Source organism: Panthera pardus, unplaced genomic scaffold (assembly GCF_024362965.1).
Source record: "Panthera pardus isolate Hobbes unplaced genomic scaffold, ASM2436296v1 HiC_scaffold_25, whole genome shotgun sequence".
NCBI lineage: Eukaryota > Metazoa > Chordata > Mammalia > Carnivora > Felidae > Panthera > Panthera pardus.
This window is the reverse complement of record NW_026526821.1, coordinates 35,196,381-35,220,080: the sequence shown is the minus strand read 5'-3', so window position 1 is coordinate 35,220,080 and position 23,700 is coordinate 35,196,381. Positions and strand designations below refer to the sequence as shown.

Genomic DNA, 23,700 nt, shown 5'->3' with positions numbered 1-23,700 from the left:
CCTTAGTTACTTCCGGATTTTCAGCCACCATGTATGTGAAACTGATGTTCACCAGATCTGTGCCACTGCAGACACAAACTATTCGCCCTTCCAGATCATTCTCTGACTTTCCAACAGCTTCAAGAGCAGCCAGGATTTTGGGATCCTGTATAGACATATATATACACACAGGAAAAACTTGTTAGATCAAAGACTGGAGGAAACATTGCTCATCTGATGTAAAAATACACAGGACAAATGTTTTCTTTTTACCTAGAATGCCCAGATATCTAGCATTATTCTAAAGCTTGTAGAGGTAAAACTTATAACACTACACATTACTTGAACTCATTTGGTAAGAAAGGTATTATAATACTATTGATTTAGAAAACTAGGTGTGAGGGTCTGTCTTTAGGTTCTTGGTTGTAATTATTACAGGGCCTGGTATATGAAAATGGGATGGAAAGGTTGTGACTGGGACCTGCTTATGTCCACAAAGATCAAAGGGGTCTCTCAGCAGAGGACAGTGACTGAGGTCTCATGCAAATAAACATGGGCTTTGCCACGGCCAGCAATCAAGGGTCATTAAAAAATAAGATTAAGTCTGTCAAGTAACCTGGACACAGAAAGTATGCTCATCTCTAGAAGCCATGGCATCTTCATTTGGAATGATGACAGTGTAATTTTACCCTAATACCAAATAAAATAGCGTTTTGTCCTCCAGGAGAACTCAGAAGGAAATGCCAACATAGTTACACAGAAATTTTAACTAACATAAAAAGAGGACAGCTTTAAAAAAGACAAAGAGGAACAAAATGAGGAACATAATTTTGTTTTCAACATCTAAAAACCTGCAGGGCTATTATGAAAATGGGAATAAATACTGTGCTTTAATATTCTAGAAAAAAGCCAGCTTTTAAATTCCTAGCACCACTATGCAAACAGCTTCTTATTCAAACAAATCAATCACTGTGAAGAAGACTGATTTATATGCTCTGTCATCTTTTTCTCTCAGAGGCAAACTGAGCCTCCAAGGTGAGCCAATGTCTGCGTGCACAGGTGCACAAATATGAAACTACCCAAGCTATTTAAATTTCCACATCAACCACAGACCAGAAGTGACTCACTGTTTGCTGAAAAGAAAAAAAAAATGGCAGCGGAGGGAGGGGGCCCTTGACAAATTAATTTCTGAGTTAAGGAAACGGTTTCTTTGATGCTGATACCATGAAAGCATCCTCTCTCTGAAAGGTGAACAACGTTTCTAATATAACTAAATGTAATGCAATCCAAACCACCCAAAAGGTACAGATGAAAAGATTTCTTTAAAAAAATTTTTTTAAATGTTTATTTATTTTTGAGAGAGAAAGACACAGAGCATGAGTGAGAGAGGGACAGACAGACAGAGAGACACAGAATCTGAAATAGGCTCCAGGCTCTGAGCTGTCAGCACAGAGCCCAATGTGGGGATGGAACTCACAAACCGGGAGATTATGACCTGAGCTGAAGTCGGATGCTTAACCCATTGAGCTACCTAGGCACTCCATAGATGAAAAGATTTCTGAACTGTGTGTTTTCTTAACTCCCAGCTGATGAGTTTGGGCAATAACAGGTTAAAATAGCATTCTAGAAACCTTTTCCAACCTAAGGAAATCTGTGTTTAGAAGAACAGCAAACACCAATCACAGGTACCTTTGGGGTGGCTCCCAATCGAATACTGTTGATGAGGGAGCATTCTAGAACTTGTCCTTCCTGAAAAGAGAGAATATAATACAGCAGTGAGGCAAAATCCTGCCAGACTTGTGGCACAGATGAGGTACATGATGATGAAGGCAACACCAATGACAGTAAGGTAGAGGGGGAGTGAAAAATAAAGGATAGTAATTGCAATACCCAATGATCATAAATAGTCAAGACCATTCAATTTTAATATATTCCATTCAAATATACATATATATGCATATGTTCATATATATGAATGTAAGTCTGTATAATTATTTATTATTACTTTTATAATAAAAGTGCTGTTACCTTTATGCATATAATACTATATTACTGGTGTGTGTGTGTGTGTATATATATATCATTAAATATATGTGTGTACATGAAATATTAAGTGGGAATAATGCTTTTATAGAATTCCAATTATACTGTGTTAAATTCAGTTCAAAGATTCATTAAATGTGTGCACTGTGCTGTGTATTGAGTGAAGTCCTGGGGTATAACAAGATGACCATCCTCTTAATGTGCTTTTGAGACTCAGCTTGAATATCTCTTCTAGGAAACCTTCCTAATTCCCAAGATTAAATCAGATCTGCCTGTTTTTAACTCTTGTAACAACCTGACCTTCTCTTTCACAGCACTCAATGACTTCTACTTTTTTTTGTAATGCCTGCTTTTTCTCCTAGACTGGAATCTATGAGGTCTAAGATATTGTCCTTGATCAGCACTGTATCCCCAATGCCCAGCACATGGAAGTACGTTTTTAAAATCTTGAAGTAATGAATAAGCATAGGGTCCATGCTCTCAAAGAGGCATTCTGCCTGCTTGCTGAGAAATAAAGTAGTTTAAACCAGAGAGCAGGAAAGAACAACTTGCTGTTCTTGTGCCATACCTTGCCTTCACTTCTCCAGGTCAGAAAGAAGCCAAATTCATCCACTTTGAAGAGGCAGTTGGGTTCAAACACAAAGGATTCCTGTTAAAAAGAAATTTGTTGATCTGTATGACTCATACCACTTTGAATATAATAAAAATGCAAGTACCTTTTAGCCTCTAAATGAGGGAAAATGAGAAATCACGCTTTTGCATCCTAAACCTTAATGACCACATTTCTTATCATGGAGTATTTTCATCTTGAAAACTCTTTGCATTCACTTTTATGTTGAAAGACTGATCACAGAGAATAAAGTTTCTCTAGGACATTGCAAGAAGAACTCAGAGAAGGAAGAAGGACTCCCAGATTCTAGCCAACTGGTCTCCCTCCACAAAGAGGTACCATTGCCTGTATTTAATATAATGTAAAAACCAGGAGATAATTTTTTTAGTCTATGTTTTTTTTTTCTTTTTTGTCTACACAACTCAGCATTCAGATGCTTACTCAGAAAACTGCTGAAATTTTTGCTTTTACGTCCAACCTCATTTGGTGTCCAGTAAACCAGAGCTTGAGCAGGGTTTTGAGCTACGCAAAGTGTAGTCCTTGGACCAAGAGCATCAACTGTAGAGTCTAGGTTGAACTGTAGAGTCTAGGGCTCCAGCCCACATGGATTGAATCAGTCTCCAGGGGTAGAGCTCAGAAATCTGTGTTCCAACAACACCTCCAGGTGATTCTAATGCACGCTAAAGTTTGAGAAGCACTGTTATGGCCTTTGACACCAGAAACTATGTTTGAAACCTACAGAATTAAAATCTGAATCAAGAAGAAACGTTAGCCACATGCAGGGGCCCAAGGGCAGCTATAATACACTTGGCAAAGGATCCCTGGTCTTTAGCAAGAAAGCGCCATTGTGCTTATGAGTGGCAGGAAAATTTTATAACAATGAAAGTAAAAGAATATTCAGGAAATGAACCCAGATACCTTCTGCCCTCTGATTGCATTGCACCAAGCCTTGGCACCCATGTGTCAACAAATCCACATGTCCTTCTCATGATCTAAAGAACTTGTCCTCTTAGATAATCACAGAGCAAACAATAGGGAACCTGTCTGCCAAACATGGATCAGGGCAGTGACTTAAAACAAATAAAGAGCAATTACAGGATTAAGACTTTAAGGGTAGTTCAGATTTCACCAATCAAAACAGAGCTCTCTAAATTTTAGGGAAGCAGAGACATTCATCAAGGTAAATCCAATGTCAAGATACTGGGCCACCATAAAGTGTCAGAATTTGGAGTCCCAGGGGCCTTGTACAAAGTCAGACTTCAAATTTGTTTGGGTGGTCTTCTGACAGGAGAAGAATATCATACCCATTTCAATTCCATGCCAGATACATGCTAAGCACTGCACACATAGCAATGAAAAATACAAAGAATGAGGGCATGGGATGACCTTTGCTTTTGGACTCAAAACCCAGTTCTGCCATTTATTTTTTATCGTCTCCTAGAAAAGCCCTAAGTCTCAGAATCCTTATCTAATAAATGGAGGTATTTACACATACCTTTCAGGCTTGTAGGAATTAAAGGAGTTGATAAACGTAAAGTACTTGACACACAATTACAATTCAGCAAACTGTAGCTACTATCCATAACGTATGGTTCAAACTTACATTTGTGGCAGCAAATTACTAACAACATGATATTGCCAATACATGACCCACAATGATAGCATTTTGAATGGTGCGACCTTTTTGAAAAGGCTTGACCCAGAAGATTACACTTTATATAGGTCTTAGAGCATGGGTAGAAGTTATCCATGAGGAGCAGAGAGCAGCATTTGCAAGGACATGTAGGCTTGATCCGACAGTGGGAACTTCTGAGGAGTTGGTGTGGTTAGACTACCTCACAAGAGTAGCAGTGGATGAAACTGGACACATAATAAGGCTAGATCAGAAGGGGACTGTATGCCACACAAAAGGTATTAAACTTGACCTACAAAGTGGTAGGGAGTCTGGTGTCATTACTGATTGAGAAACAAGAATCAGCAACTAATTAAAATAGGAGAATTCACACATTTTCAAATACTCCCCAAGCAGTATCTTTATGGTAGTACAGAATTCTGGTGCACAACATTCAAAAGTATGTCCTAAAATGGTATTTACAGAGTAGACCCACAATGAACCAGCCACCATAGTTATTATTTATGTGCACTCTATCCTATTCTAAATAAGGATCTGTAGTGATCCATGAAACATACATGATAAGAATAGTTTTTCAACTTATTTTGAGGTGGAACTTTCAATTCCTTGGCCTCTGTAACTGTAATGTTTTTTTTCTTTCTTTGTCAGTTACGAAGTACCCCCAGAGCTTATCATTACCGCCTTGAAATTTCAATTCCTAACATCCCACTCTTGGGCCATTTCACCTGATCCTTATAGCCCCTAGCACAACAGAACACATTCTCCTATATTCGTTTGACTTCTTCACCTCTTCCTGTTCAGTATCTACTGATTTATTGAACCAGAGTATTCTTGACTTTCCTCTCTCACTTCCATTAACGAGTCTCCTTCATATTTCATGTATATCCACTTTACTCCATCTTACCACCACTTCGGTCCAAACCATCATTATTGCACCCAAGGTCTGATCTTACCGCTTCTCTTCTTTCTTCCCACAACAGCCAGATCGACTCTTTAAACTTTTCATCAGTGCGTTAAACCCATTCAATGGGTTCCTGAATTATTTAGGATAAAATCGTACTCCTTACCAGGGTCTCAAAGTTCCTAGACAATCTGGGTCCTTCAGACTGTTTATCATGCCACTTTCTGTTGTTTTCCTTCTGCTTCACTCAATCCATGGGAACTCTTTTCCTTGAACTCCTCCCTAGCTCTTTCTAGCCTCAGGGCATTTGCACTTGCAGCTTCCACTACCTAGGAAGTCCCTTCCTACTGCCCTAGGCATAAGTAGAGCCTCTTTATCCTGCAGACCTGGCCTCACCTGTCTTCAGAGGGGATTTTCCTAACACCTCCTTAAAAAGGCTCTCATTTTATTCTCTATTACAGTATCCTGATTATATCCTCGATTGCACCAATCACAATCTGCAATTAATTTTATTTCTTTGTTTATTGACTTATCGTGTGGCTTTCACACCAGAGTGTAACTTCCACATGGCAGGGTCCTTGAGACATTCTGGTTCACATTTGCATTCTGAGTGCCTAGCACATCAAAGGCACCCTGAAACTAAAGTCCTGCGCTCGAAAATAAATGAACACACGATATCCTGTTTCAAATAAAACATTTTTCAGTAGGCCAACAGACAAAACAGATAAACAAGAAATTACTCAGGTTGAGGGGGTTGTACCAAGCCCAGAATCCATCAGGGTCAGTCCTTGGAAGGCTGCCATAGACAGATGTACAAATACAAGGGCACTGCAATGAGGCTGTCTGCCTGGCAGACAGGCTCCTTTTTATAATTCATACAAGCTCATCTCAGAGTTTGGGTGTGGCTTTGAGGTACCTCCCAAGAATACCCACTGGACCAGGAGCAGTGTTTGAATGCCACTACAAGGAAATCATTTCCAAACCAGGATAAGAATCTGGACAAAGAAAAGAAAAATAAGGTAGAAAAGTAGAGTAAGGTCAAAACAAAAGATAGCTCCAAAAAGGCTTACCATAAGATCCCAAACAGTTAAAACAGGATACTAATTTGGGTCTGGGCTCCCTAGCAACCAAAGCAAAAAGGGAGAAAACACCATTGACTAGGAACCCATACAGTTCACAGATAAAAACACATTGGTTGTTAGGAGAAGCAGTTGCCAGAAGAGAAATTCTCTGTGGGAGCTCCAAGGAGCCCTGACCCATGCTAAAGACAAGGTTCCCAACGAAGTTCACAATAATGTTGTCTGCTCTGTCCACAAGATTCTTGGACTAAACGTGTTCAAACTCCCCATAAAAATCAGAACAAATCTGAGTATGCAGCAATCATGGAAGGAAACCTAATCTATTTAGGTTTTTCTCCACTCCCAGGAACACGCAGAAGAACCTGGCCCTCAGGGTGAGTTTAAGTACACAATCTCCATTCTTTTTTTCCCCTACCAGCTGTGTTAAATTTCACACAGAGTCACAAGGAGAGTTACTGACCACAACTAGGGTTGTGGCCCTGTGACCTAGCTGAGGCAGTAATATTCTCAGTCTCCTTGTCAGGAAAACCGCCCTCCAGACTTGGGCATGGCAGGGGGGTGGGTCATCAAAGGAAGCTGGTCTCCTCCTTTGCAAATCCGTTTGGCAGTTAACAAATGGCGATGGGATTCTCTAGTAAGGAGACAAACCAGAACAGAACTTCCTCCAGGGAGCTCAGAATTTCAGTTCTCACAGGACTCCTAAAATTCGACACAGCCACACTTTAGAGCTCAAGGACTAGTTAACTCCTCCAGCCCAACCTCGTTCTTTCCTTAGGCCCCTGGGAGAGACAGGGTGAAAGGCACAGGAATTCCTTTTGTGGAACTGTGAACAGGCAGGGGACCAGGGTGAGGCATTTTATTTGAGAGGCGCGAAGAATCACTCTGGCTGGAATCACTACAGGCAAAAACCTTTTTCTGCCTCAAGGAACCCTGCTCGGTGCTCCGATGGGCTTCCTGAGGCACTTCTGCCATTTCATCAAGGCTAGAGTATATATATATTTTTTAAAGTTTATTTATTTTTGACAGAGAGAGAGGCAGAGAATGAGCATGGGAGAGGCAGAGAGAGATGGAGACACAGACTTGGAAGCAGGCTCCAGGCTCTGAATTGTCAGCACAGAGCCTGACGCGGGGCTCGAACTCACAAACTGTGAGATCATGACCTGAGCTGAAGTCAGATGCTCAACCAACTGAGCCACCCAGGCGCCCCATGGGCTAGAGTATATTTAAAAGCTGTGTGTCTCAACACTGTCTTTAGCATATTTCCCCCTATTAACACATGCCACTTCAACATTACTTAATATCACAACCTGTCTTTCAAAGATTCAGGTCACTTTCGAGATGACGTACATTAAAATATTTTTCCTGTTTCAATTCTAAAAGTATTTTGGCGAAACAAAATTTAATCCCATTTCTTCATATGAGGAATGGCAGAAATCTCAGCAGACTGAATACTCTGAAGAGGAGGCAGGTATTCAGTGGGGCTTCCAGGTAACAGGTGGTTGAGTTTATTTTACTTGTGTGTCTATTTATTTATTGTTTTAAGTAGGCGCCACATCCAATGCAGAGCACACACGGGGTTTGAACTCAGGACCCTGAGACCTGAGCTGAGCTCAAGAGTCGGACACTGCTCCACCCAGATGCCCCTATTTGTGCTCTTTCTTACCTTTGCTCTCCTGCCCTCTTGCCCACCGTCATTACTCACCAGCATTACAAATGCTACAACTCTCTACTGTGGGGCCTCATCATCAAACAGGGAATGGTCAAGTCTTACCACCAGCTAGGGAAAGGGACTTGGGGCTGGCTAATCAACGTGTCAACACCACTTTACTTAAACAGCTGTGCAGAGGCTCTTTTGTGCTTGTGACTGGATGGGGAGATAAAGAGAGGTGGAATGGGTGGAGACATTCACATCATAGCAGGAGTCTCCTGTTTTCTAGAAAGGGGACTCTCTTTCTAGAGGTGGTGCTGGGGTCCAGGCTTTGTAGTTCACAGTTCCTGGGCTCCAGTGCCAGTCTCCTCAGCAGGCATCTGCTGGAGAATCTGGGTGGTGGTGCTGCCTAACCTCACCAAGCTTCACTTTTCCCATCTGTAAAATTAAGAAAATGGATCCCAACCTTACAGGGCTCTCACAATTGAGAAAGCCTAAGTACCTGGGACAAGCTAAGTGCTGAATAAATTGTAGTAGTCATTAGAAAACAGCTAGTACTATTTAATTTGGGGCTATTGTGCAAGACATTTCACAAATACCATCTCATTTAAATGTTCTGCCAATTCCGCAAGGCTTTAGACTAGATCAGTGCTGTCCAATAGACTTTCAGTGATGATGCAAATGTGCCAGGCGGGCACAGCTACACATGGTAGCCATGAGAACCACATGGGGCTATAAAGTACTGGAAACAAATCAACAAATCTTGTGCAACAAAGGTGATTTTTAATTTGTGCCTATTACCAGCAGATTTCTGGACGGTCAGTAAACGAACCCTGCGTTTGCAGGCTCCACCTTTGGGGAAACTTGGGGCTCACTGTCCTTGTTTCCTGGTTTGATAAGAACTGACAGGAAGAGAAAAGGGCTCTGTTAAAGTTGGAGAGAGACAAGTGACATCTGAGTTACCAAAACGCCACTAGAGGTCTTATCAAACTTCGATAACATTATAAACCACTGGCATGAAAACAGACGACAGACTAGGGACACAGGTGGAGTCTGGAATGGTTAACCAGGAGCTAGTGCTTTCTATCAAGATCCTGGAACTTCAGAGCCCAAGTGATGCCACATGGCCTATTTATTTCAGCTCTTTATTCCAGAGGAATTGGCTAGAGGTAGCGGAGCCTTTCTGATTCTGCACAAACGCTTCCTCTCTCAGAATCACAATTTTTTTACTTGGTTTCAAGTTAGAACTAAAGCCCTTGGTGATGACATTCTGTCAGCAGAAATGATTTATAGACCTGCTATAACAGATGGGTCCAGAAGTTGTTTTTTACCCTCATGGGTATGGTTTCCCCCTGGAAGGATCCAGAATGTTCACTGCATTTGTTAGTCTCCCTTCTAATTTATAGACCCTGTGAGATGATAGACACTGGGGCTTCTCAGCTCACATTCTACAGAGGAGCAGGAAGACACTGGTCATGGCTGTTCCAACCCAGACCGTTGCTATGCACTATTACCTTGTGAAGAGACTGGTCACGTAACATTAAGAGCATTCGCAGCTTTTGTATTCCTTTCCATGGCCTTTGATTCTTTAGACAGATGTCCCTACTAGGTTAAACTGTTTAAACTGAATATAAACCTTTGCTCCGCCTATCTAATGCTCAACCAGAAACCAAGATGGATATATACAGTTTTGGTATGTTGATAAGCAACCCCCAAGGCGTCTGTGGCACCAAATACACAGAGTACTGCCTCTGTGCCCCTGAGCCAGCTTTTACTAGCAGATATGCTTACTGAGCGCCAGGCGATGCTACGTGCACTTCAGACACATTACCTTATTCACCTCCCACCATTCCTACGAGGAGGGTACTATTCTTACTCCTATGTTATAAAGGAGGCTGTCAAGACACAGCAATGTAGCGTCTGGTCCAGTACTGAATAGCTGACAGGGCAGAGCTGGGATTGCTGGCTCCACCAAAGCACACATTTGAATCGTACCTGCTCTGAGGCCCAGAAGGGAGGGTGCCATTGTCAGGGCTGGGCCCAGGTAACTGTTCAGCAGTCGTATCTGGAGGCTCCGCTCTTCTTGTCACCGAATGCCAGTAACCATCACTAGGGTTAGAAGGCGCTGGAAACTTTTTAGGTTTTATTACAGTATGTCTTGAGGCCTCCCTGTGAATCCCCCAAGCTGCACAGATGGTACTTATTAACAGGTTATTTCGGAGGGGTGTTTTTCACAGCTGCGTACAGCACGTCAGAGTGTTTTCTAGGATCTAGTACCAAGTAAAATGGTTTTTCCTGATCTGTTGCTTCCTTTATGACCCAGCAGACAGTCTCATGACGGCCTTTCCTGCATTGCTTTGGCCACTAGGATCACAAGGAGCAGCTCTGAAGCTCACTTTGGTCAACTTTATGGAACATTTTTGCTGTCCACAGAGTGACTGACTGCTAAATTTGCCTGTAATTTGAAGTCCTTCACATATTTCTTTCCCTCCCTTCAGGCTAAACCCCTGTTCCATTCATCCTATCTAGTGGTACGCATCTCTGCATCACAGCTTACTTTGGGATGTGGTAGAAACATGTGTCAATAGCACAAAAATCACTTCATGGACACCAGAAACCACTGGGCATTTCACACTGGTTTCAGGATCAGACAGACCAGATCCAGATGTGGCTGGACACTTACAAGCTTATTTGAGCTCTGTTTCTTCATTCCCAAAAGCAGGGAGAACAACCAGTAACAACTGCCCATTTCACAGGCTACCTCTGGGCATTTGAGTGCTTCAGGCATAATCTGAACCCAATAAATTTTTCTTGACTGTTAATAACATTGTACCAGTAACTATTACTAATGTTGCCAGTTATCGGTTACAATTAATCATCCAAGAACAAAGGAGGTAAATACCACCATCACTACATTATGGATGAGTAAACTGATCCTGAGGTTAGCAAGTTGCCCAAGAGGACACAGATAATAAGCAGCAGAGACACATCTCTGTGGCGGCAGGGAGAGCATCTCTTCACAATGAGCAACAGTACTACTGTGTGCTTACTTCCACTGCTCCAGAATGCAAATCTGGGAGCTGAAGTATGGAGGAAATCCAGAGTTTGTAAATTACTACTGCACGCGGCTCAGTGAAATTTTGTTTTTTGCACAAGGAGGTCAGGTCATGTTTGTTCCCCGCACAAGCCAGCCTCAGGCTAAATCAGGCACACAGGCTCAGCCCTCAGAACACAGTTTTAGCTTCTAGCCTCTTCAGTTGGTGAGTAGTGACCCAAGGAGATACTGTTGGGGTTAGGAGCCCCTGCCCTGCACCTCCCTGACGGGGTGGATGATGCTCTCAGATGGTGAGAGGGCAATCCAGGAAGTTATCTGGCAAGCTGCACAAGGTGCCAGACCTGTTGTTCTAAATTTTATAGGAACAGAAATGAAAATGTCTCCCCCTCAATAACCATCCATGAGCATGTAACTTGCTCATTTCAGCAATGATGGAGATACAGTGAACTCTTTTTCTGATATCAAGTGGAAAATTTTAATCATTTCACTTTTTCCATTTTTTCCCCCAACCATTTCATTTTTTCCTTTCTTCAGAAACAAAGACTGTCGGGGCACCTGGTTGGCTCAGTCAGAAAACTACGCAACTCTTCACCTAAGGGTTGTGAGCTCGAGCCCCATGTTGGATGTAGAGACTACTTAAATTAAAAAAGCAAGCAAGCAAGCAAGCAAGCAAGCAAGAAAGAAAGAAAGAAAGAAGGAAAGAAAGAAAGAATATCCTCAACATTCCAAGTGACCTGGCTTAGAAGAGTCGATGAAGGCTACTGAAAAGCAGCAAGGGAAAAGCATAACACCTTTCCTGATTTTTCAAGTTATATATCTTTTAAAACCCTGAAATTTAACTTGATGGTGCTTATTATTAACAAGGCCTCTGACCCTATTTTTGGCTGTGGTAATTTGTAGTCAGCTCAAGTAGGATTTGAATTGGCATCGGGGGAGGATGTGCGTGGAGGGGCCACATAAGAGAGTCAAACTCCGTGTTTCTGATTGCTTAAAGTATGGGAATCAGTATTTGTGAATTTCCACTTTCCCGTTTACTTCCAGATACAGACGTAAAGCTCTGGGATTAAATTTTTAAGGTCTGCCAGTGTGAGATGCCAGACTGTGTCTCTGTCCCTCTCCCTCCCTGAAGAACCTCTGATGTGGGTATTCTGAAGCCAAATCTGGAATGTCACATTCTGAGAGAGCTCTTGTGTTGTGGCAGGACACTGGGACGGGCTCCCTGATTCTTGCCATGGAACACTTGAAGCAATTATTCCTAGGATATTCAGTCACTACGTCTTAGCTTGCAGAAGGAAGAACAAGGTCAACGAAACACACTTTTAGGAGGAGTGGGTGGTCACTGAAAGTAATTTACTTGGACAGGAAAACTGTCATGTTAGTCAAAACTTAGTGACTTTAGCAATTAAAATAAGGAAAAATTAAAGATGACAAACTTACTCAGAGCCAGGGAGGAAGAGAACTACTTTTGTAATAAATATTTACAACAAACATTAAAATCAAATATGTCCCCTTCCTCCCCATACCTCTCCCCTGCCACCAAAGATTCTCTCCTTGAGCAAACCTTAGGCGGGGTCCTCTGCATCTTCTTCCCAGCCAGACCTCCACTTTTGGGCTTCCATGTCTGTCTTTGCATTGATTGATTTTAGTTGGAATCCTGCTAAGTTGGTTTAGCCAGAATCTCCTACCGTCAGGATGCGATTACCTTTGATATCTGATCAGGTGCCTCAACTTCCACCGTCTCCAGGTGACTTCCACCTGCTCCTTGGCTATAAATCCCCCCCTTCCTCATTGTATTCAGAGTGGAGCTCAACCTCTCCCCAAGTAGTGTATAACCTCCGCTGCAGTCATCTCTTGACCATAGTCTGCCCTATCATTCTTCAACAAGTGCCCAAATAACTTTTTCTCTAACACCCCCCCCCCACCCCCACCCCCGGCCACCACCTAAAATTCTAAGAACAACAGGAGATGTGCTCTTGGCAGATGGGCTTGAAGCATGACCACAAGCTGGAAAATCCTTTTCAGTAAAACGCTCCTAATTAAACCACAATTTGTTCCAGAATTATAAACCGCACTGAGCAAATGATTAGAAATAAAGTGACAGAGAAGCCATATATCTGAAGAAGCAGGTCGAGGAAAGAATGTTTTGAGCTATTGCTATCTGGAGATGGTAGTCCAAGTTGAACAGAGTCATTGAAGGGAAAGGAACCTCAAAGGACTTTCATGGAATTTCCCTCTGAATATACACATTTCCTACTTCAGTCATTCAGCTTTTAAAAATGCCTGCCTTTACACCAGCTGCATGCTATATCACTCCCTTACACTTTGTCTTCTGAAACAGCTTATATTTGGGCCTCAAAGACACAGTCCCAATGGATCTTAGGGCCAATCCTCTTTCGCTTCTTGCAGTCTGCAAAAGTGCAGAAATTACTGAAACATGTATACAAAGTCCACTGCTATCACCCAGAGAATTCTATAGTGAGACAAGAGCTGTAGAAAACTGCAGATCCAGGGGCGCCTGGGTGGCGCAGTCGGTTAAGCCTCCGACTTCAGCCAGGTCACGATCTCGCGGTCCGTGAGTTCGAGCCCCGCGTCAGGCTCTGGGCTGATGGCTCGGAGCCTGGAGCCTGTTTCCGGTTCTGTGTCTCCCTCTCTCTCTGCCCCTCCCCCGTTCATGCTCTGTCTCTCTCTGTCCCAAAAATAAATTAAAAAAAAAAAAAAAAAAAAAACGTTGAGAAAACTGCAGATCCAAAGGCTTAGCATCATTCTACACTGAAGGGAGCGCTAACTGCATCAGGGATAAGGGAGAGGAGGCAGAAGCAGACAGGGAGAGCCTTCAAACCATGAGGCAGAACTAAGACCTGTGAGGGGAGAGAGGAAGGGTCTCCACCAGGTGGATGGAAGCCCTGGAGCAAGGACTGCCCACTGGCCTCAGCTGGGGCAGAAAAGAAACAGTTCCAGAATCTCTTCCAGGTCACTCACTGGCTGGGGATCTCAGCATGAATGTCATCAGCAGCTACAGCAGCTAGAGGTTGTCTGGTGACACACAGCTAGTGGCAGGGTCCCCCGGAAGGAGACGTAAGTGGCATACCTCCACGGCTGCCACAGACAGGACCTCTTGCTAACCGTTCTCCAGAGCCCCCCACAGAAGGACCTCCAGTTCCAGCTCCTTGGTACCCTTAGAATTCCTTAAACATTAGGAACCACTTAAAATAGGAAACAAAAAAAAAAGTGAGTCCCAGATGTGTAGCTAAGGAATCGCTGGATCGCTGGAGGTGCTTAATGAATGAATTCCCTGCTGGAGATAGAGCAGTAAATAAAAACAAAGTATCTGCTCTCATGGCTTATATTCTAGGGGGATTTTTTTTTTTTGAATGTTTCTTTATTTTTGAGAGAGAGAGAGAGAGAGAGAGAGAGAGACAGAGCATGAGCAGGGGAGGGGCAGAGAGAGAGGGAGACACAGAATCCGAAACAGGCTCCAGGCTCCGAGCTGTCAGCACAGAGCCCGATGCGGGGCTCGAACCCACAGACCGTGAGATCATGACCTGAGCCGAAATCGGACACTTAACCGACTGAGCCACCCAGGCGCCCCACTAGGGGGAATTTTGACAATGAACAAAAAACAATCTATCAGAACTGATAAATATGAAGGAAAAAAACCCCCCAAAACCTAAAAGGCTAATGTCTGTGTATGTGAACTTGTGCGCGCATGCATGAAGAGCTCACAGAAGAGCAGTCCAGAGAGGGAGCTGCAAGTGCAAAGGCCCCGAGGATTGTGTGCCTGGTATTTTCAGGGAACATCCACGGCTCAGTGAAGTGGCAGGTCACATGGGGACTTATAAGCTATGGAAGGAATTCAGAAATTATTTGAAATGAGGTAGGAAGCCACTGAAGGTTTAACCAGAAGACAGGTATACACTCACTCACATTCTAAAAATATCCCTCTTAATTATTTCTCACAATGGCCCTGCAAGGTAGGTGCTATCATCCCCACTTTTCAGATAAGGAAGCTGTGGCTTAATGCTCAGTGGGTTTAAGACTGGCTTATAGTGCCATGTTTTGAGTAGCAAATCCAAAGGTAAAGATAATTTCTGTTTAACTCCAAACCTATGCCCTTAACCAACTATGTGTATTTCAGACTTTTCAAGAAAGAGCTCTCTTGTAAAGATTTTACCCTAAATACCATGTACTACAAACCTTTTCTTTGTTTGCAAACAATATCCTGGCGACCTGGCTTGGGGGAGTATCCAAAAACTAGGCTCCTTTTTATATTTCACAGAGTTAAGAGGATCATCCGCCCTTTTAGGTACTTGGGAGAAGAAGATCTACAGAAGAGCAGGAGAGAAGCCAGCAAAGTGTCATCAGGGAAATTCCTTAGTAGAAAGAGCACGTTGGCCTCCCACCTGGGAAAGCCATATTGGCTCAACCCACACACTTCATTGCATGTTTCGGACACACTATCATTTCAGAGCAATTATTTACTATCTATGGCCTTAAGACTAAGTGTAAAAACCATGTGTTTATTAATCTATCAATATTAAGTATTAAGAGACAGACTTCCCTACTGAGGATATTTCTTGTCTATTTTCATTGATTGAAAGAAAATATTATGTTCCTTCCACAGAGTACATTGTACCTAGTTGGGTTTTTTTTTCCCCCAATAAACTAAAGGCTAAAGAAGTCCTGATTAATACTTTTCTATAGGCGGATACTTATTGATTATAAGGTAGAGGTATTAGTGTTCTGAGGAGCACTAATGAGGCACTTATCTGCTGGGAGGGGCAAATATCTGAAAAATAAATTCTTTCCATCCTCATCTCCTTAAAAGAATCAAATTAAGAACTCCTGGATATAGTAATATAAATAATTATGGTCTGAGATACATACAGCACATAGGTTACTAAAAGAATTAAGTAGCTTTCATATATATATGTGTGTGTATATATACATATGTATGTATATATACATCTATATTCACACATACATATACATATATATGTGTGTGTATATAAATATTTAAAAATCATACATATCTTCAAAAAACTGTGTAGAAGAAGAAAAAAATTTCCTTAATCCTCTTAGGATCCCTGGCTGGGTCTGAAAATTAAACTGACAAAGACAGATTAGCAAAAGAAGAACATACACATTTATTTACTATAAGTTATATGTATGATTAAAAAGAAAACCATATGCCCCAAGTGGAGTCACTTACATTAAGACCCCATGTCAGAAAACCAAGACTTAATACCTGACCTTACTGCAATTTCAATCTCCCTAAGTAATGTGACCTGTAACCAGCCAGCCTGGGGTTTTCTGGTCAGCACTAGTATGTAGTCCACTGATAGATCCCCTCCGTCCCCTCAGGCAGGAGGGCAACTTTGCCTAAAACAATGCATTCTTCACTAGTAAGTCCCGTTTTCTGTTTCTTCTTTGCTTTAAAAAACCTTTCCCTTCCTGCAAACCAACAGAGCCCCTTCCTGTTTGCTGGATGCGTAGATGAAATTCATGAATTGTTGAATGAAGCCAACTTGATCTTCACATGTACTCAGATGATTTTTTTTTTTTTTTTTTTTAACACAAGACATGGGAGTCTGCATAAGAAAATGAAGACCGGAAAAAACGGTTAAATCTGAGTATTTCTGTATTAGGTATGATGAACAGTGTGGATGGTCATGTAGAAATATGATAGGTCAAGGAGTATGAGGTTAAGTGTAGTAAACTGGGGGATCTTAAGAAAGGCCTGTTTGTTCAGATTCTTCTCGGAGTACCTTCGTCTTTGCAGATAAGGATGCTTCCTTCTTCCAGGTAGAAGGAGGGCACTTGCTATTTTCTCAAACTCCCTCAGGTTAAAACACTCAGTGCACTAACATGCCGTATTTTGAATGCCATCATTTGCACATGGCAGCCATTTCAAGGTCCCAAGTCATGGGACAGGTAGCTGTGATTCACGTGTGTTCTCTTTATCAATCAGTTCTGGGGACAGGCTCCATCAGTCACTACACATTGACTAGTAGGCCACTCCTTAACTAATTTAGGCTTCTCTTTCCTCATCTGTGTAATGTGAGAAACAATCCCACTTAATCCCTACCACCAGCTGAGGGTTTAAAGAGATGACTGAGGTCAAGTGCTTAGCACTGTGCCTGGCACACTGAGAGGGAAATAAAATCTATTATGTTGAACTCCTCTGGAAAGAGAAAAGTTTCTTTTCTTGAATGGTTTCCCCTCTTTATCTGCATCGTTTGGTTGGGGGAGATTAGCTGTAAAGAACTTTAAATACATTCATTTTTTTTTTTTTTCTTTCCAAGGAAGTCTAGAACTCTTTGACGTGCTATGCCTCATGGTTCTCAAACTTGAGCTACATCATCAGAATCACCCCAGAGAGCTCTGAAAACAAGGATTGCTGGAGCCCACTCTCAGAGTTTCTGATTTGGTAGGTCTGGGGTGGGGCCTGATAATTTGCATTTCTACCAAGGGTTCCATGTGCTGCTGATCAGGGACCACACTTTGAGAACCACTGCAGGCTAGCACATGTAATCTTTCTGCTCAGCTGTGACTGGCTATGGCACCGGGGTGAGGGGTTTAACCACTGCAAGCCTTGGTTCTGCAATCTGTAAAAGGAGGCTAGAGACAGACCTAACAACAGGGTTCTTCTGGGCTTAAATGAAACAACCGTTTGTTCAACAGCATTTAGACAATAACACCCTTTGTAGAGCACCTAGTGAATGCTCATCATGGAAGAAACTTCTACTGTAAGGACTAAAAAGCACCCTCCCTAAAAATCACCAAAATCAGGGATGCCTGGGTGGCTTAGTTGGTTGAGTGTCCAACTTTAGCTCAGGTCATGATCTCGTAGTCCGTGAGTTCAATTCCCACATTGAGCTCTGTGCTGACAGCTCAGAGCCTGGAGCCTGCTTCAGATTCTGTGTCTCCCTCTCCCTCTCTCTCTCTCTCTCTCTCTCTCTCTCTGCGCCCCTCCCCCACTCACACTCTGTCTCTGTCTCAAAAATAACAAAAAAAAAAATTTTTAAAAAAGACCAAAATCAGTAACAACAACAAAAACATTTCCTCATAGTGTTTAGGAACGGGGAATTCATTCGCATGAAGTGGAGTTTAAAGAAGTACAATTTTATCACTCACTGCAAATACAAGTAATACACAAAATTCTGCTGTCTACTTTTTGAGGCTAATACCCTGACCCTGTAGGTACAATTCATTTTAAATGATCCAGTACCTGGGAATAAGACAAAAAATGGCTATATATCCTCTGGACACTGAAGAGAGCACTGTCTAAGAGGCCTAACCAAGGAGGATTTATTGCTATAGAAGAGTGTACTTTTGTTCGACTTACTAGTTACTATTTTTTAGGGCCCAGATTCTTTGCAGAGTTAGCTAGATAAGTTGCCATTGTTTTCTGTTCCACAGAGATGCATGTGATTTGTGTCTGATAGAAAAGACAACCGCTACAGTTTAGTTTTATTGCTGCACAGGACAGTAACCAGTTCTGTATCTACTTGACAAAACTTGTGTCCACTTTCCTCTCCTGACTATAGTTGACCTTGAACAGCATGGGTCCACTTATATGTGGATTTTTTTTAAATAAATGCAGTACAGTACTATAAATGTGTTTGCCTCAAGTTCTTAAAAATAGTCATTTTTGAGAGCAAATGGGGGAGGGGCAGAGAGAGAAGGAGACAGAGAATTCCAAGTAGGCTCCATGATGCTACTTCCTAGTGTGGAGCCCAAGACAGGACTCAAACTCACAAACCATGAGATCATGATCTGAGTGGAAATCAGGAGTCCAGGTGTTCAGCCGGAGCCATCCAGGTGCCCCCTAGTATTTTCTTAATAACATTTTTTTTTCTAGCTTAGTTGATTGTAAGAATACAGTAGGTAATACATATAACATACAAAATATGTGTTAATCAACTGCTTACATTATCATTAAGGCTTCTGGTCAGCAGCAGGCTATCAGTGATTAAGTTTCGGGGGAGGCAAAAGTTAGTTGTGCATTTTTCACTGTATGGGGGTCACTGCCCCAAACCCTGGGTTGTTCAGGTTAACAGTACAATTTTCTACCTCCAGTGCTCTTAGAACTAGCTTTATCATCCTGCTGGTGTCCTCATTGAGGGGTTAAATAAATCTTGAAGCCAAAATACTTTCTATGAGGGTTGTGGTTTTAGTTTTTTTGAAAATTATATTTGGAAAATTCTTCACTTCACTGATGAACAGCCTGGGGTGTGTAGGCTGCCTGGGCCTTTTGGAGTTTCACTGCATGGCCCTCGACGTGATTTCAGAGCTGTCCTGGAAAGAGGCCAAAGTCAGCCTGTCCCACTCAGCCCTACTTTAGGTTGGTACTGATTCTGCACTTTGATACTCCACTGGATCTGATAACTGCAGTAACGGTTTCCCTTATCCTGGCAGATTCCATATGTGTGTGTGTTAGGGGAGGGGGCTGGAGGGAGAAGGGGGAAGGAGCTAGTATAAAGACCAAGGTTTTGCCATAAAAAGACAATCCACCAGGGCTCCTTGCTTCAGTTACAATAAAGTCCCATGGGTGAGAAAAAGGGGTGGCCCCCACCAGGGGATCTCTGATGTGGGAAGGGTGGGGCCTGAGGTGAGTCATGTATAAAACACGTAAATCTCTGCTCTGGCTGCCATCAAGAAGAAATGGCTGAAGTAAACTGTAGATTCCAACGAAGTGAGAGCAGAACTCTTTCTGTGTGTTGGGAAAGGAGGACAGTATTTTAAACTCTGGTTGTAGTTTGAGCTTGTGGTCTAGAACCATGCTGTTCAATAACATAGGCACTGGCCACGTGGAGTTAAGTATGTTTTAATTAAAATTAATTAAAATTAAAAACCCAGTTCTCTCAATCCCACCAGCCACATTTAAAAACAATTTTTTTTAATGTTTATTTTTGAGAGACAGAGACAGACACAGAGCACAAGCAGGGGAGAGGCAGAGAGAGAGAGACACACAAAATCTGAAGCAGGCTCCAGGCTCCAGGCCCTGAGCTGTGAGCACAGAGCCCGACGTGGGGCTCAAGCCCACAAGCTGTGAGATTATGACCTGAGCCGAAGCTCAGCTGTGAGCACAGAGCCTGACGCGGGGCTCAAGCCCTCAAGCTGTGAGATTATGACCTGACAGCCACCCAGGCACCCCTCACCAGCCACATCTGAAGTGCTGGACAGCCACACTTGGGAATGGGCAACACAGATATCGACCCTGTCTGTCATGCAAAGCTCTGTTGGTGACCACTCAGCTAGAATTCTGGGCAACAGGATATTCTTCTTCAGGATAAAGCTCTTTTAAATTTTAAGTACATTCATTGCCCTTCAAAGTCATACAAACGTGAAGGTCTCTCAAAAGACTCTGGCTCCCTTTTTACCTCAAACTCTCACTTCCAAACTGTTCAGGGAGAGAAAGGACTAAAATTTTCTGTTTTGCTTGTTTGGCTTGAGAGGGAGAATTTTTTTTTTTTTTTTTTTTTTTAATTTGGGGAAGAGGCATGTGGAAAAGAGGAAGTAGATAAATTAGAAAAGGACTCTGAGGGAGAGATTAAAAAAGAAAAGAGGGGTGCCTGGGCAGTTTAGTCGGTTGAGCATCTGACTCTTGATTCCAGTTCAGGTCAGGATCCCAGGGTTGTGGGATCAAGTCCCATATTGGGCTTGCATGGAGCATGGAGCCTGAGATTCTCTCTCTCTCTCTCTCTCTCTGTGCCCCTCCCCTGCTCATCCACACTCTCTCAAATAAAAGAAAAAAAAAAAGAAAATTAGAGAAACAGGAACATGTATCTTAGTGGAAAAGGGGGGCAAAAGGAGAAGACCATGGGAAACATATCTGGCCAGGTTGGCTAATGAAGTTTGTTCAGCATGATCTCTGACGTTTAATCTTGAAGTGTGCCCTGTTGTGGGTCCAGTCCTCCTCGGCTACCACCAAATCTTAAATGAAAGATTCTTGGGATTTGATGATATATGCAAAGGATTTAGAGAGTGAAATAAACCAGAGCAGGGAACAGTCCTGAGAACAGAGAGGTAAGAAGGCACTGAGGATAGGAGTCATCACCAAGAGTATGTAAGCATGTAGGAATTCTAGGAAAGACTGGGGAGGGCCTGGCATAGCCAGGGGGATGGGGGTCTTCAGCCTTTTAACAGGTTATTAAAGGAAAGTCAGGAGACTGAGTTAGAGACATTTGGGTCACACGTGTTCTAAAAAGTATTGCTATTTCTCTCTTTGGCAATAGAAAAATCACCGCTTTGGTTTTTTTTAACTTTTTTTTTTGAAATCTGCTTTAAAGATTTAATAATAAGCATCCCTTAGGACACAAAATCTATTTTGCATTTAAGTAGCTTATAAGTAAAGTTACATAAAAAACAGATGTAGAGGGGCGCCTGGGTGGCTCAGTTGGTTAAGCGTCCGACTTCGTCTCAGGTCGTGATCTCACAGTTCGTGGGTTCGAGCCCCACATCAGGCTCTGTGCTGACAGCTCAGAGCCTGGAGCCTGCTTTGGAGCCCGTGTCTCCCTCCCTGCCTCTCCTCCACTCTCACTTTGTCTCACTCTGTTTCTCAAAAATAAATAAATGCAAAAAAAATTTAAAAAACAGATGTAGAAATGGCACAGGGATACCATAAGAGGCTACCGTGCAGGCTGCTGTGTCTCTAACAATTTTGCCCACCTCAAAAGAAACACAGAAATAATAATGCTTAAATGCAGTTGCGCTGATTACACTTATTGGCAAAATAACATGTACTTTAAAAATCGTCCCTAGTTGGCACTGCTTTTTTTCTGACCTAGGGAGGGTTCACCCACAGCTTGACAGACTCTCCTGCCTTCTTTAAACAAGCATGTGGAATGTAATTTAATATGTGGCTGCTCCTTCAGGCCATTATGATAATGTTAGTTGTCATATGGTGCTAAAGGCATTTATGTCCCTTCATAAACGGTCCCTTTGCTATGACGCCTTTGGGGCGCTTGGGCTGTGTTTTCTCCAGTTTCTGTTCTTCCCACTTGCTATCAGCTGTTGTTTCTCACCGCTGTTCACACTCACTGTGGAAACGAACCTTTTCTGCTTGCACTTTGTTGCCTTCAATATTTTGGTGGTCGTGGGTCCCAAGAACTGAATCTTACAGGACTGGGAAACAGTAATAAAAAAGTGGCTACAGTCCAACTCGAAGTACTATGGCTTTCTTGTTTGATATGTTATGAAGAGAGGCATTTGCTTTATTGAAGCTTTTTTTTTTTTTTGCTGAAAATCTTGATATCACTTAATGTTGAAAGCTGAGCAAGATTGTATTCAATACGTGTTCAAGATTTTCAGAGGGACCCGGGTGAAAAGCAAATGCCTTTAGAAGCCCAGGGAATCAGTATTTCCTAAGTATGAGTGAGAGGTGATGATTAATAAGCAAAGAAAATCACCCCGAGAAATAAAAATAATTCAAGCGATAATGAACCTCTAGTTCATCAAACCACATTTCAGTCAAAAAAGTGTAAGTACTTTTTTTCTCCAATATGTTTCTGCTTATATGACAGTAGTCAAGATACTCAGCCAGTGGTTACATTTAATCTCTTCAAAATGACCTTCTCTGAATTATTAGAAGCCATGCAGTGTATTTAAATGATCCTAAAGGTTTCCAGTGCTTGAGGTGCTGCCTTCGGACACTGCCAATCTTTGGGACACTCTGGTGTATTCAGGGAGTGAAGTCCTACCAGTTCATAAGAAAGGGCAATGGTGGGGTGCCTGGGTGGCTCAGTCGGTTAAGCGTCCGACTCTTGACTTTGGCGTAGGTCACCATCTCACAGTTTGTGAGTTTAGGCCTCAAACTGGGCTGCGCGGGCAGTGCGGAGCCTGCCTGGGACGCTCTCTGCCCCTCCTCCGCTCACACTCTCTTTGAAAATAAACAAATTTTAAAAAATTAAAAAAATAAAAAAGAAAGAGAGGGCAATGGCTATTATCTTAGTGACTCTAGTCCCCCCCCCCCCCCCCCCCCCCCGATCTAGACGTGGTTTACTTGGGAGAAGCACCTGTAAATGTGTCTACGGCAGTCCTTGGTTTACTTGGCCACACTGAATAAAGTAGAAATAAGTAGCCAATTGCAGTAACTTACTTTGTATTAAGCTTGAACTCCATCAAACTGTTGACATGGGTCATTTTTTTTTTTTTATTAAAAGATGGAAAATGTCATACGATTTATCCTAATATTTTCAATCTGTTGAGGCTCAGGTCCCCACACAGATCTTCAAGATTATCAAGTACCCTCACCATTTCACTTATCAAGAAAAGGAACAAACAACAAAACCAGACTGCGCTGGAACCACTTCTAACTCAAATCCTTTGTAACGCTACATCTACAGTGAGTTTGGCAGTTGCACGTGTCCTGGTAGACCTCAGAGACAGCAAGATAAGTAAAGTGTGGTCTTTGACCTCAAGAAACTCAGAGTACAATAGGAGACATAAAAACAGTAAATAAAATGTGAATGCAGTGTATAGTGTGCAAGGGTAGGTAGGTTAGTGGTAACAAAAAGGAGTTACCAATTCTTATTCAATGGCTTAAGGAAGGTATCAAAGAGGTGGAGATTTCTCAACTGGGTTTTGAAGGATGAGGAGGAGTTTACCAATCAAACTAGGAGGAACAAGTGCATTTTGGAAAAAGGAACAGCATGCACAAAGCACGTAACAGAAAAGTATCTTGGAATCGCCGGGGGATTTTTATGGCTAACACAGAGAGTGTGTGTAGGAAACTGGTGGGAAACAAGTCT

The 23,700-nt window shown here is 42.4% G+C and overlaps 1 protein-coding gene across 12 annotated transcripts in view; it reads right to left on the bottom strand.

The window, feature by feature from the left end:
* PLCB4 (phospholipase C beta 4) overlaps positions 1-23,700 on the bottom strand; it is a 420,803-nt gene that overhangs the window by 138,987 nt on the left and 258,116 nt on the right. For all 12 annotated transcript variants that reach the window (XM_053890434.1, XM_053890428.1, XM_053890431.1 and 9 more), the window contains 3 exons: positions 2,591-2,671; positions 1,669-1,728; positions 2-145 (listed from right to left, as the gene is read on the bottom strand). In XM_053890434.1, coding sequence (XP_053746409.1) covers positions 2-145; positions 1,669-1,728; positions 2,591-2,671 — 285 coding nt within the window. The remainder of the gene's footprint in view (position 1; positions 146-1,668; positions 1,729-2,590; positions 2,672-23,700) is intronic.